Consider the following 18,178-nt stretch of genomic DNA (forward strand, 5'->3'; position numbering starts at 1 on the left):
AAGCTACAAAAAATCACAATACATATTTTATTTTCCATATTTAGACATGATTATGATTTCTTAATGTAAAAAAAAACATCATTTAAATGTTTTCAAATTGTTTTCAAATTTTAAATGTCTTTAGAAAGCAGAATAAGAGTAGCCTGACTTCGTCATACTCATATTCTAGTGAGAATATGAGTCTGAGACCACTCCGTAGGGCTTTGATTATGAGGCGTGTCTTAAAAAATTATCGGTTATCGGTATCGGCCAAAATGTTCATATCGGTGCATCCCTAGATATGATGCATTTTTTTGCTCTGCTATATCAAGCTCAAAATAGTGCAACTGCTAATTGAATTCACCCTTTTCACAGTCTGGATGCCAGCCCGAACTCCGCCCACAACATTTTTTTGGCGGGAAGTTCGGTCTGGACTCGATCCATTAAGGAGTAATTAAGATCGGTTCAGAAATCATCGGGCCAATCAAATTTCCAGGGCGGGCTTTATACGATGATTGACAGGTGGTCGTCAGTAACGTAATCCTCACGTTATCAAAGAGCGCTTGTCAAAGATGACTGCATCTGGAGAATTGAGATGTATAGATTCCACTGTCGCGTCTGTTGTGAAATAGATCGACAGCGCATTCATTTTAATAGACAAACAGAGAACTGCAATCAAGGCATTTGTCGATCGGAAAGATATTTTTGCCGTCCTTCGTACTTGATTCGGGAAAAGTGTAACTTATCAGCTGACTCTGACGGTCGTTAAGAAGATGGGACGTAATGAAAAGCCTGTGGTCGTTGTGGTTTCTCCTTTGGTGGCACTCATGGAGAAGTAAGTAAAAGAAGTAACACTCGTTATTTAACTTCTAAATTAAATAAAGTTAGGCTATGTTCTGTATTTGAAAACTGCGCTATGCAAAGGAGATGACTTATGCGTTGCTCTGATTGGTTGGTAGGTCTACCGACTATCCAATTGAGTGCAGAGGGTTATTTTTTTTGTCCTGGTTCGGTTACGACACGCCTCATAACCAAAGCCCAGTGGAGGAGTTTCAGACTCATATTCTTTCTTGAATATGAGTATGACGAAGTCAGGCTACCCTTTTCCCCCCACACGCCCTATATTTATTGAAACTTCATAGGAAGCTACAAAAAATCACAATACATATTTTATTTTCCATATTTAGGCATGATTATGATTTCTTAATGTAAAAAAAAAAATCATATAAATGTTTTCAAATTTTTTTTTTTAATTTTAAATGTCTTTAGAAAGCAGAATAAGAGTAGCCTGACTTCGTCATACTCGTATTCTAGTGAGAATGTGAGTCTGAATCTGCTCCGTAGGGCTTTGATTATGAGGCGTGTCTTAACCGAACCAGGAAAAAAACAACAACTCTACACTCAATTGGATAGTCGGTAAACCTACAACCAATCAGAGCAACGCGGTAACTCAACAACTTTGCATAGCGCAGTTTTCAACTACAGAACTTACTTATTTTAGATTAGAAGTTAAATAACGATTGTTGCTTCTTTTACTTACTTCTCCATGAGTGCGACCAAAGGAGAAACCACAACGACCACAGGCTTTTCATTACGTCCCATCTTCTTAGCGACCCTCAGAGCCAGCTAAGTTACACTTTTCCCGAATCATGTAGGAAGGACGCCAAAGATATCTTTCCGATCGACAAATGCCTTGATTGATACATCTCAATTCTCCAGCTGCAGTCATCTCTGAGGGAAATCAGTTAAGCGATCTTTGATAACGTGATGATTACGTCCCTGCAGATCATCTGTCCATCATCGTATAAAGCCCGCCCTGGTAATTTGATTGGCCCGAACGTTTCTTGTCTGATCATAATTACTCCTCAATGGATCGAGTCCAGACCGAACTTCCCGACCAAAAAATGTTGTGGGCGGAGTTCGGGCTGGCATGCAGGCTAGAATGAGAGTGATTGACAGTGAAAATGGTTGCGTTAATCATATTTAAAAGATTAGTTCACTTTTGAAAAAACTTTTGCTGATAATTTACTCACCCCCATGTCATCCAAGATGTCCACGTCTTTCTTTCCTCAGTCGAAAAGAAATTAAGGTTTTTGATGAAAACATTCCAGCATTTTTCTCCATATAATGGACTTCAATGGGAACCAGGTCCAACCGAGGTCCAAACGACAGTTAATAACAGTTTCAGTGCAGCTTCAAATGTCTTTAATCGACACCAGACGATGAATAAGGGTCTTATCATGCGAAACGATCGGTTATTTCAAAACTTATTCCAAAAATGTAACTTTTCTAAGGACAAATGCTAGCCTTGCTCTATTCTGTGAGGCACGTTTGCAACGTCACGTAATACGTAATTACGTTCAAAAGGTCACGGGCGACGTAGCCAGAAGTACAGAATCAAAATCGTCCGACATCGTTGTTTTACCTTTTAATTCCTTTTTTGTAAACGGCGTTTGAGTTAGTTTCCACGTTCAACCTATGCGTTCAACTTGTAAACACTCTGACTCTGTACTTCCGGCTACGTCGCCCGTGACCTTTTGAACGTAATTACGTATTACGTGACGTTGCAAACGCGCCTCACAGAATATAGCAAGGCTAGCATTTGTCCTTAGAAAAGTTACATTTTTGGAATAAGCTTTGAAATAACCGATCGTTTCTCATGATAAGACCCTTATTCATCGTCTGGTGTCGTTTAAAGACATTTGAAGCTGCATCTGAAACTGTTATTAACTGTCTTTTGGACCTCGGTTGGACCTGGTTCCCATTGAAGTCCATTATAAGGAGAAAAATCCTGGAATGTTTTCATCAAAAACCTTAATTTCTTTTCGACTGAGGAAAGAAAGACATGGACATCTTGGATGACATGGGGGTGAGTAAATTATCAGCAAAAGTTTTTTCAAAAGTGAACTAATCCTTTAAGTCAAAACAACTCTCACAATGGGTTTTATTAGCATTTTGTTATTAGATTAGAGTGTAGGTTGGATATTGTCAGACTAGATCTAAGCGAAGGCTTACGGCTGAAACATGCGCAGAATTACAGGGATCAGGACACAAAGTGCAGAGAGTCCGGTAACAGATCTCGACAGGTGGTGCTGGGGAGGAGGAGGGCGCAAGAAAAACAAGGTTGCATATAGAAAAGACTCATCAATAGGACCAATCAGCGACTCTTAAAGGGATACTCCACTTTTTTTGGAAATAGGCTCATTTTACAACTCCCCCAGAGTTAAACAGTTGAGTTTTACCGTTTTTGAATCCATTCAGCCGATTTTCTGATATTTAGAAGAATATCAGTAACCGGACAGTTTCTGGTCCCATTGACTTCCATAGTTGGTATAATAAGCCTATTTCCACAAAAAGTGGAGTATCCCTTCACACTGAGTCCAAAACTGACATCCGAAAATGTCGCACGTTAAAAAATAAATACGACCTCATGTTATGTCAATCACGCTTGCACACTGCCTCCGACACTTTCGTCCGTCATGAAAAAAATTGGGTTTGATTTTCTGTGTTTTTTCGCATCCGTAGCAAGCAGTTTGAATGGTGTTTTGACAATTCAGAGCCATCGAATCACGAATACGAAAAAATTTCGTATTTAGATGAGCTGAAGAGCATTCCAGATGACTTCTCTGAGTCATTGTTAATTAGCACGTACCAATGAGCTGGTAGGACTGTAAGAGCCTCTTTGTCAGTAATATAAGGATACTGTTCCGGTAAGGCTGTTGAGTAGATTATGCTGTGGTTGGTTACTGTGCTAATGCATTGTGGGATGTGTCACTGTGCTTTTCCATCAGGGCACTCGGATTTTAGCTGCGTCATATGACAAGTCAGCGCTATTTTGGAGGATAGAGGACAGCGTTCCCAAGGTAACAGAGCTTCCCACCTCTTACCCACCCAAACCTCCCGTGGGTTAGTCTGTCTCTCTGCATTACTCTAGAGCACCACCAGATGAGACGGACCAGGATGAACCCTTTTAAAGATGTGTATTGCTGTGGGTTGCATTGTGTTTTACATGACAGTGAGGCGTGCATGGGAGAGTTTTATGTGGAGGAATCAGCTTCTCTCATCATTTTTGAGGCAAACATTCGATAGAACATTTTCATTGGCCCAGATACAGTATGTCTTAAAGGGATACTCCACTTTTTTTGGAAATAGGCTCATTTTACCACTCCCCCAGAGTTAAACAGTTGAGTTTTACCGTTTTTGAATCCATTCAGACGATTTTCTGATATTTAGAAGAATATCAGTAACTAGACAGTTTCTGGTCTCATTGACTTCCATAGTAGGAAATGGAAGTCAATGAGACCAGAAACTGTCTGGTTACTGATATTCTTCTAAATATCAGAAAATCGTCTGAATACATCAAAAAACGGTAAAACCCAACTGTTTAACTCTGGGGGAGTTGTAAAATGAGCCTATTTCCAAAAAAAGTGGAGTATCCCTTTAACATATTGTACACTCTAAAAAATGCTGGGTTGTTTTAACCCAATTTTGGGTAAAATATGGACAAACCCAACTATTGGGTTAAAATTATCATTTAAAAATGTAACCCAATGGCTGGGTTTGTCCATATTTTACCCAAAAATGGGTTAAAACAACCCAGCATTTTTTAGAGTGTATAAAATATTAGCCTAATCTCACAAGTTTTAAAGGTGGAAATCATGTAACAATCATGTGATCACAGAGGTACATTTTGTGAAAAGGTGCCTGGGATTCTGATATGCACTTATATAGAAATGTTTTCTTCAATTATATTTTTTATAAGGTACATAGTTCAAAATGTATAACAGGAATGACCCATATGTCCTATAAAAACCTTACTAGCGTGACAGAAAGTGAGACAATAAAGAGGACAAATGAAAAAGTGACACATTAAGAACTGGGTCAGACATGACTGTAATAATGTTTTGTTAATGTTATGTTTTTATTTGCACAAATTTAAAGAAACACTCCATCGGGAGTCTTGATAGAGCAATGAGAAACATCATATCCTTTGAGAAAATGCGCTTAGCATTCAGATAAAATGGCAAAATTGTTCTTCGTTTTATTGAAAATTGTATCACTGTGTGTGTAAGAGAGAGAGACAGAGAGAAAGGAAGTAAATGTTTGGCTGAATCTCTCCATTTCACCCTCAAATCTAAAGTGTTTTTTATTGTAATTTATTACCATTACCTCAGTGTCACATGATCCTTCATAAATCATTCTAATTACAATATAAATAATTAAATTGTCATGAAATTGAAATGATTTATTTCTTTTAGTTTTGTCTGGAATATGTCATGGAGATTCTGTTCAAGCTCTCATTAAGAAGTACTTTGCCCTTGTTGTTAGGTTACATTGACGGGTCATTCTCGTAAAGTGACGGCAGCCAAATTTAAATACAGCCAGAGGCAGGTGGTCACGGGCAGTGCGGACAGGACCGTCAAGATATGGGACCTCCAGCGAGCAGCGTGTATGTACATAATATATAACAAATCGCTCACGCATTAACAATGAGACTTGAGTCTGCTATATATTGCTCAACATATTACCACAGATCAGGTACTAATTTCATCATTCTCTCTGCACTGCTTACAGGCATACAAACCATTGAGGTTTTGTCTTTCTGTAGTGACGTTGTGTGCTCCGAGTACCTTATCATCAGTAGCCATTATGACAGAAAATTACGGTTTTGGGACAGCAGGTAAGAACGGGGCAATTACAACACCACCCGTTACCTACACATCCTTTTAACCACATACAAAAATGATCATGCTCATGATAGTCTGACGTAGCTAGACTTTGACTATTGGTCTAAAGTGTGGTTAATATTTGCTGTCTTGCACTTTACGTATGGCTTTTTAAACCGACAGCATGTGTAAATGGCTACAGAGAAAGTGATTTTACAATCAACCAATCAGATTTGAGGGACGAGTTTACAGTTTATGTCAAGTTTAGGCTTACAACCACAGTTATGTGCTTCTACATCAGTGTTATTCACTATCATTTCCCTCTGGTTTTAGAGAAATGTTATGGGTTGGCCATGGTTAGGTTTAGAGGTAGATATGTTTAGGACTATGTTTATGTTTTCATTTGGAAGGTTTAAACTCAGAATTCTTCATATTTGCTAGAAAAAAAGTTTCTCCAAATATTGAGAAAAAAATCATTATTACTTTTTTTTTTTTTTACATTGTGGAAGCTTCCATAGAAATTGAATGCATCCTTGAGCGCAAAGCAGAAAAAGCAAGTGTTCTGATTTACTTCCCACCTGGTTTACAGTACATCCTTCTTTCAACTACACTACCTTTCAAAATTTTATATTATTTTTTATATTTTATAAATATATTTTTAAAATAAGTCTCTTCTGCTCAACAAGGTTGCATTTATTTGATTAAAAATACAAAAACAGTCATATTGTTAAATATTATGGAAAAAAAAATGGTTTCTATTTTAATTTATTTTAAAATGTAATTTATTCCTGTGATCAAAGCTGTATTTTCATCATCATTAGTCTTCAGTGTCACATGATCTTTCAGAAATCACTCTAATATGATGATTTGATGCTCAAAAAACATTAATTATGATTATCAATGTGCAAAACAGTTATGTACAATTTTTTCAGGATTCTTTGATGAATAGAAAGTTCAAAACAACAGCATTTAATTGAAATATAATCTTTTGTAACATTATAAATGTCTTTACTGTAACTTTTGATCAATTTAATTCAGCCTCGATGAATAAGATTATTGATTTATTTTATTTATTTCCCAAATTTCCTTCTAAATTACACTTTACTATAAATTCCCATAATAAAATTGCTGTTTTAAATTGTAATAATATTTTACAATAAATCGTTTTTTTGTTTTTGTTTTGTTTTTTGAATCAAATAAATGCAGCCTTGTTGAGTAGAAGACACTTCTTTTACAAATATTTAAAATCTTACCGATGTAAAGACTCAAGGGCGGGTCTGATCATTGGGTATTTGCATATCATAATTAATAATTGATAATTAATAATTATTCATACAGGTTTGGATCAGACCAGTCTTACATGTTATTAAATCACACGTTGATTGCAATTAATTACACAGATCACGTTTTACAAACAGAAAAAAATGAATCGGCTCAATTGTCAGAATAATATTTGTGGGGATTCATTTATGGTCGAGCCATCTGCAGTCGCCTGGCAGAGTCCTTACACCGAACCAAAACTTTTGACTGGTTGTGTATATTTGGAGGTAAAGCATGTGACATAGCATCTGTGGTGTAAACACTGTTATCACTTGTTATTATTCTTTTGTAAGCACGTGTTATCAGATAACCTGAGACGGATATTGCTGCCATGTGTAAAGACACAGTCCAGCTATTAACATTTTTTTATTGTCCGAGAGTAATAGCCTTTGAAATGTATCGTTGAAGGTGGATTTGTTAAACAAGCGATGGTTTGATGGCTTTGTAGCAATGTAAAAAACCTTCAGATCATAAATGTGTTGATCACTATAGTGCTTTTCACAGCAACCGTCCAGGTTTCCAGGACTGACTCGAGTGGAGTTGGTGCAATTAAACGTATATAATGAACTCAGCTGGCAGTGCTCGCTGTCCGTCACCACGTGTCAGGCTAGGACAGTGACCTAAAAGAGCGTCGCCTCAGGTGTGTGTGGTGTCATCGCTGGCGAGAGACGGCTTGTTAACGCTTTGGCGGTAATGCGTGAGATTGGCTTCTCCACAGTCGTTCAGACAGAAACGTCTTCCACACGTGTTGACAGCTGATGCTCTAAGGCGTTCGTGCTGATCTGCAGGGAATTCATTTTCCAGATGTTTTGATGTTTTTAGTTCAGTCAAAAACATGATTCTTTAAAGGGATGGTCCGTATGTATGACATTCTTTCTTAAGATGAACACAGAAGATTTTTAGACAAATAATACATCTCTGTGAGTCCATATAATGTAAGTGAATGGGTTCCCAAATGTTCATGCTCCTCAAAGTACATACAGACCATCATGACATAAGACCCTAGTGGATGAATTCTGTCTTCTGAAAGCAAATGATAGGTACTAATGTTTAAACTTTTTGACTATAAACCATCATAGGCCATGTTCACAAGATGGTTGAGTTTACACTGGTGTAAATGTGAGCACATTGTGAGGGTTGCACAAGAAATGATGCGGACTCGTAAACCCTCTGGTGAATGTGTTGGACGTTTAGATGGAAATGATGGCTTATAATTGAAAAAAAAGTTCCAAATATTTGCATTATGAGATTTTATTTTGGGGGATGGACTATCCCTTCAATAGGCATATATCAGCTCAAAACTGAATAAACTGAATTTTGTTTATAAGGAAAATGAAACCGTTTTGTTCACGACAAGTAATAAGCATTTTTTCCTCCCCAGTTTTCATACCGTGATGTAAAAAAATCGATTTAAACTGTAATATATATACACACTTGCTAACACGAAATCAGTTTTTAAAGACAGTCTTTGCTACAATCTAACGGTGTAATAATGTAACTTTCACTGAAGTTGAAATCACAATCACTACAAACCCTTTCTCATTACCAAATACTGCATGTTAATTATATAAAACCTTATTTATTGTAAAACATATATAAATTCCTGGGAATTTATTTGGCTTCAGACTCAATAAAATATGAGTGTTAAATTAACACTCAAGTGTGTTAAAGTTAATGAGCTAATTAAGTGATTAATTGAATTATAAATGACCATCACTGTAGACACCTGATTTTAACAAGCAGAATCACTGAAGGAGAAAATCTCATTTTTGAAGTCACCATTATGGTGATATTTGTTTGCTTTAGCTGGCCTCTTGACCCTTAAACTATTAACAAATAGATTTAGTTTGGCTGTTGGAACTGAGTTACAACTGCCAGATGAACTAAGATAAAAGGTTATCAGGTGGTGTTGGTTATGGTTTGACATAATCATCGTTTGACTAGAATCATAAAACCTAGTTGATTTACCTAGTTGATACCAGCAACACTATAATTGTATAGCAAACATTTTCCAGCTCTTTCAATTTAATCCAAAATATTTCTTAAAATTTGTTCTGATCAAAAGAGTTTGAATTTTTTTTTTATTTAGACACACTAACATCAATAATCAGCCTGTGATCAACAATAGTGACAATAATAAACCATGTTGAAGTGCATTATGGGCTCCACCAGTCAAACCTCATTCATGGCTCTCATCATGTATTGCAGTATAAATCAATTATGATCTTAATTGTCTTAGTAATTTCCTTTTCCTAATTGAATATTCGGTTTGTCACCATTGTTGAGATTCATACACTGATGTCTGTGAGTGCCTAAAAGAAATTCTTGTTTTATCAGAACAACTTTTAAGGAAACTTTTGAATTGTATAAAAAAAATCTGGATCTTACACTGTAGAATCACTGTGATGCTGTAATAAACAATATAGATTAGTTCAGTGATTCAGGTCAAATGGTGATTATGTTAAAACATAACCAACACCATCAGGTCATCTTTTCTCTTTCTTCATCTGGCAGTTATAACGCTGTTACAACAGCTGAACAAAACCTGAAATAAAAAATGTAAGGGTTAACTGCCCAACTGAAGCAAACACTGATCCCCATAATGGTGACTTAAAATTGTGATTTTTCACCTTCAGTGATTCTACTTGTTAACATCAGGTGTCTTCAATGTTGGTCAATCATCACTTAATCACTTAATTATGTCATTAACTTTAACACTGCTTCAGAGTTAATTTAAAACTCTTGAGTGTAGAGTCATATAAACCCCCAGGAGAGTTAATTTAACACTGGAGTTTTTGCTGTGTAGGAAATAGACGCAAGCAAACAGTTCAGTCAAAAGTACATATGCAGCACCAGTTATACTATGGGATTCAAGTTCAATAATACTGTATTCCATGTTTAACACTCTAAAGTCTACATAAGAGCCCAAGGCTAATTTCCGAATGAAACCCACACCTCGGAAAACGTCCAAACAAATTGTCAAAAATGTTTATATATACATCACAATAACGTAATTATCGCCTACAAACTTTTAAAACTACATTTCGTGGCACAACAACAGCAGTATTTGTAAATTGATGATGGTTTGCTCCTGTGAGAAATGCTGCAAATAGAGTGATGATACAAGCAGAGAAACAAGGTAGAATATCACATAATTCAGAATCGAGAACCTCAACAAATCGTTGTAAATATTATATTATATTATATTATATTAAATATATATTACATGTGCTTTTTGCGCACATGTGTTTTCAGTTGTTAGAATATTTACAATACATTTTTGTGTTAGGTGAATGATGATTTATTCGTGAAAACGTTTGTACGCAGATTTCACGCACGAATTTGTGCACACGCATGCTTGGTGACAAATACACTCTCCCTTTCTTATAATTGTGTGACTCAAAAAGCACATTGCACTTTGTGACTCAACATGACAAAACCACATTGCTCATTATAATCGATGGTCTACTCTGAAAGTGACGTGACGTCTAGCCATAACATGGACATTTCATGCAAAACAAGTCCACAACAACAAATATTAATCTGAATGTCAACAACACATGCAAGCCAAGAATAGAGTACAACCTTTCCTATGAGGAAAAGTAATATTTATTTCATACACTGGTTATTATGGGCTATTTTAGATTAATTTTATTATTGTCAGACAAGTGGAAAGAAAAGATCCAAAAGACATATTTAAGTGTTTATTTGCTACACTATCAATTTGCATCTGTAGATTTCTATTACAAAACATATCAGTTTTTGCCTCCCGCACGCACTGAGCCAAAACTCACTTACGTACACCAGACTTTACACAGGTTTTTACATGTCTTCATGTATCATTCGCCTGATTTACAGAACACATTATTCCTAAAAAACATGGATAATTTTATTTTCAGGCTGTTCATGATTTATGAAGTGATAAAAAGAGATATCCAAAATCCCTCTGTAAGAACTCGCTTTACCCAATGTTCAGATTTTTGTTCTGGAAAAGTATGCAAATTAGTGCATTTTTAATGATATAGTGTCTAGGGTTGGGTATCGTTTGAATTTGAACGATTCTGATTCCGATTCCTTGTTTCGATTCCGGTTCCTAACGATTCTCGATTCCGATTCTTTTAAGAGGCAGGGTCAAAAAAGTTTAGCTAACCTTGCTAACCAACGGCCTTTCTGAAGGAAATACTCCTTCTGTAAAAATACTCCTTTTCTCACAAATTTAGCATTTTGCCGAGATTTCGTTATTTTTAGAAAAGTGAAGCCACACTTTGGATCGCCGACGTAAGGTACTCACGTTCGACTCGCGTGGTTATGCCAACACTTCCGGTAGACGCTTCTTCGTTGGTGTTGTTCAGCGGTTTCTCCTTCCGCTCGGCGGACTGTGAATATCGAAACTAGGAATCGAAATTTTAACTTTTGAACGATTCCGGGAAAAACGAAAAGTTAGTCTCGGTTCCAATCGATACTCGATTCTCGATACCCAACCCTAATAGTGTCTCAGTTGCATATTTAAACATACTGTAACATTTGTGTAATAATTACACATTTTTCAACTGGGCAAGGTGATATATTTGTTAAAATCTGACTCTGCTTGTGTCTTGCCTTAAACAACAAGAGCAAACAGGTGTCTGATTCATTACAGTGATGCTGTAACAACAGCTTACATCATTCGCCTAGAAATATTCATGTTGTTGCATAAATCTTATGTCACACTGGAGCTGGTCGGGTTTTCTTGAATAAGGCTGCTTTGAAAATCACCTTGTAGCAGTCGAAGCCACCCTGTAATAATACGGAGCGTTTGTTGCATAACCCTGGTTATTCAGCATCTCAGTGGGTTTCGATTGCTCGGATTAGATAAGAGATGTAAAATAATAGCGGTCCAGCGAAGTTGTGCTCTTACGAGCGTAATTCGCGAAACTTACAAACATAGATGACGCCACAGAGGTAGAAAAAGAGCCATCATTTACACCATGTCTCAGTCCTTGACATCTTTCATTCACTCGCAGCAACCACAGCTTTCAGCTGCCAAGGAGCCGACGGCTCGCTCGTCTCCTAGCAACTGTCAGCCCACATAATTGTCTCTCCTCTCATCTTGTTGTAATGGGATTTGTGCAATATTATGACATTTGCGTTTTTCTCCATGCAATGCGTTGACCCTTTTTTAATCTTTTGGAGAGAAGAGTTACTTCCAAGTGTCAATTTAATGACAGACGTGTTCACTCGTATATAATATGCCTGCACACAAGATCGCATGCCGCTTTAAGAGGCAATAAACACTAATGCCTGTCTCTGCTATTGAAATCCAAATCATTGTCTTGTGCAACGCGTTTAGAAAGACGAGGCTCCTCTGGTTAAAGGCCTTGAGATTCCAAAGCTTTCTCCGGCTTATCCGTGTCCAAATGATAATTGGTTGGCATATAAAAGGAAAGAGCAGACTGAGACCTCGGGCTGCACATCTGCAGTCGTCTCTCTTGTCTTATTAAGTCCATCACTCATAGTCTAATGAGACAAACTACCATGACAGCAGGTTGCTTAAAATCGACGGAGAGCCACAGTTGACAGATTTCAGGCTTTCAGGTGCGCCTTCAGCATCACGGTGCCTGATCTGTCCTAATATGCAATACGCAAATAATATGAGGGCAGATGGCAATAATGACAACTAGTGTCACTTTTCCCAAACAGAAAACACTGTGGTGTCCTTTAATAGACATAAATGCCATGTTTTTGTGTCGATTAAAATGAGTAATTATAAGTATAGTTTGATTGTTTTATATTTAAAAATAACCGAAAATAGCATAACTTTTAATTGAAGTGAAAACTAATGTTAAAAAACTAAACTAAAACTTAGTTTACACTCGAAGGTACACTCCATTCGTCAGTTCCGTTCTTACGTAACGTGTCCGTTCCCTTCTTCAGAGAAAGAGGGTTACATACTGTACGTAACCGAGACGTTTTTTTAAATTGTTAAAAACCAAATAGAAATAACAGAAATGATTGCCATATTGGTTACACTTTATTTTGATATTTGATAACTTTTCGACTACGTGTCAACTAACTCTCATTAGAGTATTAGTATATTATAGTAGACTTCAGTAGACTGTTTGGTTATGGTTATGGTTAAGTTTACTTGTAGTTGCCAAGTTACTTATAGTCAGTTGAATGTTTGTTGGGGGACCAACAAAATAAAGTGTTAGCAGTCTACTAATATTGTAATGACAGTTAGTTGATATGTAGTTGAAAAGTTTCTTATAGTTAGTAGAATGTCTAAAGTGGAATATCGAAATAAAGTGTTACCGCATTATTTTTTCCAGCCCTATAAAAAAGAGGCTGCCTCCTACAGAAAATTAAAAATACAACAATTTTTAATTGAAGACATTAGCTACTTTACAAATGCTGCTCTAATTAAAAATGAGAAATTAAAAAAAATAAAAGCACAGTTCTCCTCATAAGTTCCCTTGCAGAATATGCATTAAAGGAGTAGTTCACTTTTAAAAAAATGTTGCTGATAATTTACTCACCCCCATGATGTCCAAGATGTCCATGTCTTTCTTTCTTCAGTCGAAAAGAAATTAAAGTTTTTCATGAAAACCTTCCAGGATTTTTCTCCATATAATGGACTTCAATGGGAACCAAACGGTTCAAGGTCCAAAAGACACTTTCAGTACAAACTGCAAACTGTTCAAAGGGCTTTAAACGATTCCAGACGATGAATAAGGGTCTTATCAAGCGAAACGATCGCTCATTTAAAAAAGTTTTTTTAAAGTAATGTGAGTTCGTGACTCTCCTGTTTGAACTCGTTCATCAAAATTCGAGTCAATTCGTTCATTTCGTTCTTTGAATGAACCAAATGACACGAAAAAAGATTTGTTCATTTTGATAAACGAGTTCAAACAGGAGAGTCACGAACAGAGCATCACAGAACAGAGCAAGGTGGGTATTTGAGCTTTTAAAACTTAAACTTTGTTATTTATTTATTAAATGAGTGATCGTTTCACTTGATAAGACCCTTATTCATCGTCTGGAATCGTTTAAAGCACTTTGAACATTTTGCAGTTTGCACTGAAACTGTCTTTTGGACCTTGAACCGTTTGGTTCCCATTGAAGTCCATTATATGGAGAAAAATCCTGGAATGTTTTCATCAAAAACATTAATTTCTTTTCGACTGAAGAAAGAAAGACATGGACATCTTGGATGACATGGGGGTGAGTAAATTATCAGCAAAAGTTTTTTTTAAAAGTGAACTACTCCTTTAAGAGCCAACACATGTAAACCTTTTGAATTGGATGATCGGGGTTACTTGTCAAGGGTATGTCAACGTTTTAAATGATTTATTTGTGCAAATAAAGTTATTATTTTGCCTTTTTTTTGCATGGACTATTTGTTAACATTTGATTTGAGAAACCGCTTGTTCAGGACAGTATTAAAAAAGAATGAACATGCCTTTTTTTATGATCCCTCTTATTTTGTTAATATTGTTAACATCTTGCATATTCTGCAAGTGGTTGGTAAACTTATTAGCAGAAATCTCATAACATAAATGGTAACATAAATAAAATATAATGAAATTTGGTTGATGAGTCCATGTCTGTATTCCGTAGGGCAGCGACCTGCACGCAGGAAGTGCCTCTTCAGGGCATCGGGACATCATTGGACCTCTGCCCTAACCACAGGCAGTTGCTCAGCTGCTCCCGGGACGACGTCCTGCAGCTGGTTGACCTGAGAAAGAGTAACGACAGGGTGGCCTTCAGGTAGAAACACACATCTGAGACGAGGTTATGCACTGCGTACCCCACATAAAACTGAAAAAGATTTTATTCAGGGTCCGGAAGCATCTAAAAACTATATTCACTGTATAAAGCTGAATGAGCTCTATTCGTGATTCGTTTTGTTGTTCAGTTTACAGAACACTCAAGAATTTTCATTTTTTGTTGCTTGTCGTTGTTGATTCAGAGCAGAGGGCTTCAAATGTGGAAGTGACAGCACCAAGGCCATCTTCAGGTGAGTGACATCAAAAAGGACGCTATGAGCAGTCGCTAGCCATCTGTCAATATGGAGTTTGCAGACCACCGTCTAAGCAAGAATAGGACATGTCCGTGTCTCATTTGAGAAAGCATGAGTCGTGATGCTTACAACCCCTGAAACGTACCACTGTGCTGTCGAGCGCTTCTGGCATCTACACCAACCCTGACTTTTTTTTCATTGGAGAGGTCATGTGGATTTACACATAGATGGAAAATCCAATCCTGCTACTGTAATGAACGGGGAAAGACCCTGTCCCTCTGAGTAAAGATATCTGGTGAGATGGATTTCATTTGTCACGTTCTAGTTTCAGCAGGACTCACATCTTATTTTCTCTCAAGTAAAAATCTAGATGATTCTGGCTGTGGTGTTATATTATATTTGACATAATATTTTTAAGTGAATCTCACAAAACTTGTGGAGGTAATATTTCACCTCAAAATGAAAATATTAAAATATGAAAATTAACATGAAAATTAAGCCTATTTAAGATTACTGTAGTCTAAGAAAAAGTATATAATTATATTATAAATTATATTAAAGCAACACTAAGTAAGATTTTTTTTTACCTTAAATTAAAGTTTACAAAATCGTTTCAGTGGTTTGTTAAGTCGTAACCGGGTGAAAGGCACTTCTGGATTCGCTTTATGATCCAATATCTGCTATAACCACGCTATGTAAGAGTGCCAGATCGGGTCGCGTTTCTGTAGTTCTAATGAGATATAAGAAAACTACAAATTTGACTTGCTTTACATCAAGCGTTACAATAGTCATTATTTTGTTGTTGTTTTTTTTTCATTTCTGATGTCACAATACATCATACTTTCATGAAATCATTAGGGCTGTGCAAAAATTAATTGCGATTAATCGCATCCAAAATAAAAGTCTGTGTTTACATAATATACTGTATTTGTGTGTGCTGTATATAATTATTTTGTATATATAAATACACACACATGCATGTATATATTGAAGAAAATGTGTTATTCATATATAAAATATTTATATTTATATAATATAGATTATGTATTTATATATATATATATATACACATAATTCTTAAATATATACATGCATGCATAGGTATATATATATATATATATATATATATATATATATATATATACAAAATAATTATATACAGCACACACAAATATATTATGTAAACACAGACTTTTATTTTGGATGCGATTAATCGCAATTAATTTTTGCACAGCCCTAGAAATCATGCAACATACAGTACTCTATCTTGTCTGTGGACATTGTTCATTCCAATGTAGGCTAAATTATTTACAACAGCGGTAATGGACAATTCAGCTTCCCACCTGTAGGGGGACCACAGAGGAAAAGTTACTTGGTGTTGCTTTAAGTATAATATTACGGTTGAAACATTTGGGGTAATATTTTCCTCAATATCCTCAACCCCTGGCCGGAGATGTGGAAACTGTGGGTTTGGCCCTGAGGGAGATCAACATACTTTCTCTAAACTGAGGTTTTTGAGAACATCCTAAACTTTAGAGCTCCCTTCACAAGAAAACTTTATACCTGAAAGTGGAGAATATTCACTTTATGGTGCAGTGAACAACAGTTGGACCCAGTTAACTGCCCAGTGGCTTCAGTGCTGGAGTTCATCCATGATAGTTTTCCATGCATCCTCAGGTGATGGGACTTTGGGGAGACACCACTTAACTCTTTTCCTTCGTGGCACTTTGAGGTTGGGTTCTGACCTGGGATCTGGCCGTGGTTCTAGAAGGGTTATCTCTGGCAAGCTTCGAGCTCTTGGACTCTTGGACTTTTGGAGATGTTTCTCATTTTAAAGACTTTCAGCTAGCTATTACTTCCCTTAAAGGATTAGTTCACTTTTGAAAAAAACTTTTGCTGATAATTTACTCACCTCCATGTCATCCAAGATGTCCATGTCTTTCTTTCCTCAGTCGAAAAGAAATTAAGATTTTTGATGAAAACATTCCAGGATTTTTCTCCATATAATGGACTTCAGTGGGAACCAGACGGTCCGAGGTCCAAACGACAGTTAATAACAGTTTCAGATGCAGCTTCAAATGTCTTTAATCGGCACCAGACGATGAATAAGGGTCTTATCATGCGAAACGATCGGTTATTACTAAACTAATTCCAAAAATGTAACTTTTCTAAGGACAAATGCTAGCCTTTCTATATTCTGTGAGGCGCGTTTGTAACGTCACGTAATACGTAATTACGCTCAAAAGGTCACGGGTGACGTAGCCGGAAGTACAGAGTCAGAGTGTTTATAAGTTGAACGCATAGGTTGAACGTGCAAACTAACTCAAACGCCGTTTACAAAAAAGGAATTAAAAGGTAAAACGACGATGTCGGACGATTTTGATTCTGTACTTCCGGCTACGTCGCCCGTGACCTTTTGAACGTAATTACGTATTAGGTGACGTTACAAACGCGCCTCACAGAATAGAGCAAGGCTAGCATTTGTCCTTAGAAAAGTTACATTTTTGGAATTAGTTTAGTAATAACCGATCGTTTCGCATGATAAGACCCTTATTCATCGTCTGGTGTCGTTTAAAGACATTTGAAGCTGCATCTGAAACTGTTATTAACTGTCTTTTGGACCTCGGACCGTCTGGTTCACATGTAAGTCCATTATATGGAAAAAAATCCTGGAATGTTTTCATCAAAAACCTTAATTTCTTTTCGACTGAGGAAAGAAAGACATGGACATCTTGGATGACATGGGGGTGAGTAAATTATCAGCAAACGTTTTTTCAAAAGTGAACTAATCCTTTAAGAGCGTAGGATACTTGCAAGTCCTTTCAGTCAGTCTGGTCTTCCTTGCACACATTTATCAGGTTTTGTAGCCTGGACCTGAACTTCACATCAAGGTCTCAGGTGCTCTCGTCGAGTTGTGCCCAGAGAGTTTCACATTAGGAAAGGCATTTTTAAGTATGGCCCATCAGACTCAGCGTGGAGTTCCCTCCAAAGAGGATGCCTCAGGCATTAGTGCTCACCTTGCCATACTTCTTGAATGCCTGTCAGCAGTTTGCTTCAGCCAATCAGAAACTCAGTTCTCTTTTATTCACATCCACAAGTGTGTATGATCGTAAAGTCCTAAGGACTACCAAGTTTTCCCATGTGGATGAAACCACAAAAGGAGGTCAGAGGTCAGACTTCACAGACAATTCCATTCCCTTTATCTTCTTTAAGG

General features: G+C 36.8%; 1 protein-coding gene across 2 annotated transcripts in view; it reads left to right on the forward strand.

The window, feature by feature from the left end:
- The window catches only part of atg16l2 (autophagy related 16 like 2), a 50,229-nt gene that overhangs the window by 18,072 nt on the left and 13,979 nt on the right, over positions 1 to 18,178 (forward strand). For both annotated transcript variants that reach the window (XM_039666419.2, XM_089120956.1), the window contains 5 exons: positions 3,771 to 3,842; positions 5,308 to 5,428; positions 5,554 to 5,659; positions 14,562 to 14,711; positions 14,914 to 14,961. In XM_039666419.2, the coding sequence (XP_039522353.2) occupies positions 3,771 to 3,842; positions 5,308 to 5,428; positions 5,554 to 5,659; positions 14,562 to 14,711; positions 14,914 to 14,961 (497 nt within the window). The remainder of the gene's footprint in view (positions 1 to 3,770; positions 3,843 to 5,307; positions 5,429 to 5,553; positions 5,660 to 14,561; positions 14,712 to 14,913; positions 14,962 to 18,178) is intronic.

Source organism: Pimephales promelas, chromosome 16, assembly GCF_988280905.1.
Source record: "Pimephales promelas chromosome 16, fPimPro1.hap1.1, whole genome shotgun sequence".
Lineage (NCBI taxonomy): Eukaryota > Metazoa > Chordata > Actinopteri > Cypriniformes > Leuciscidae > Pimephales > Pimephales promelas.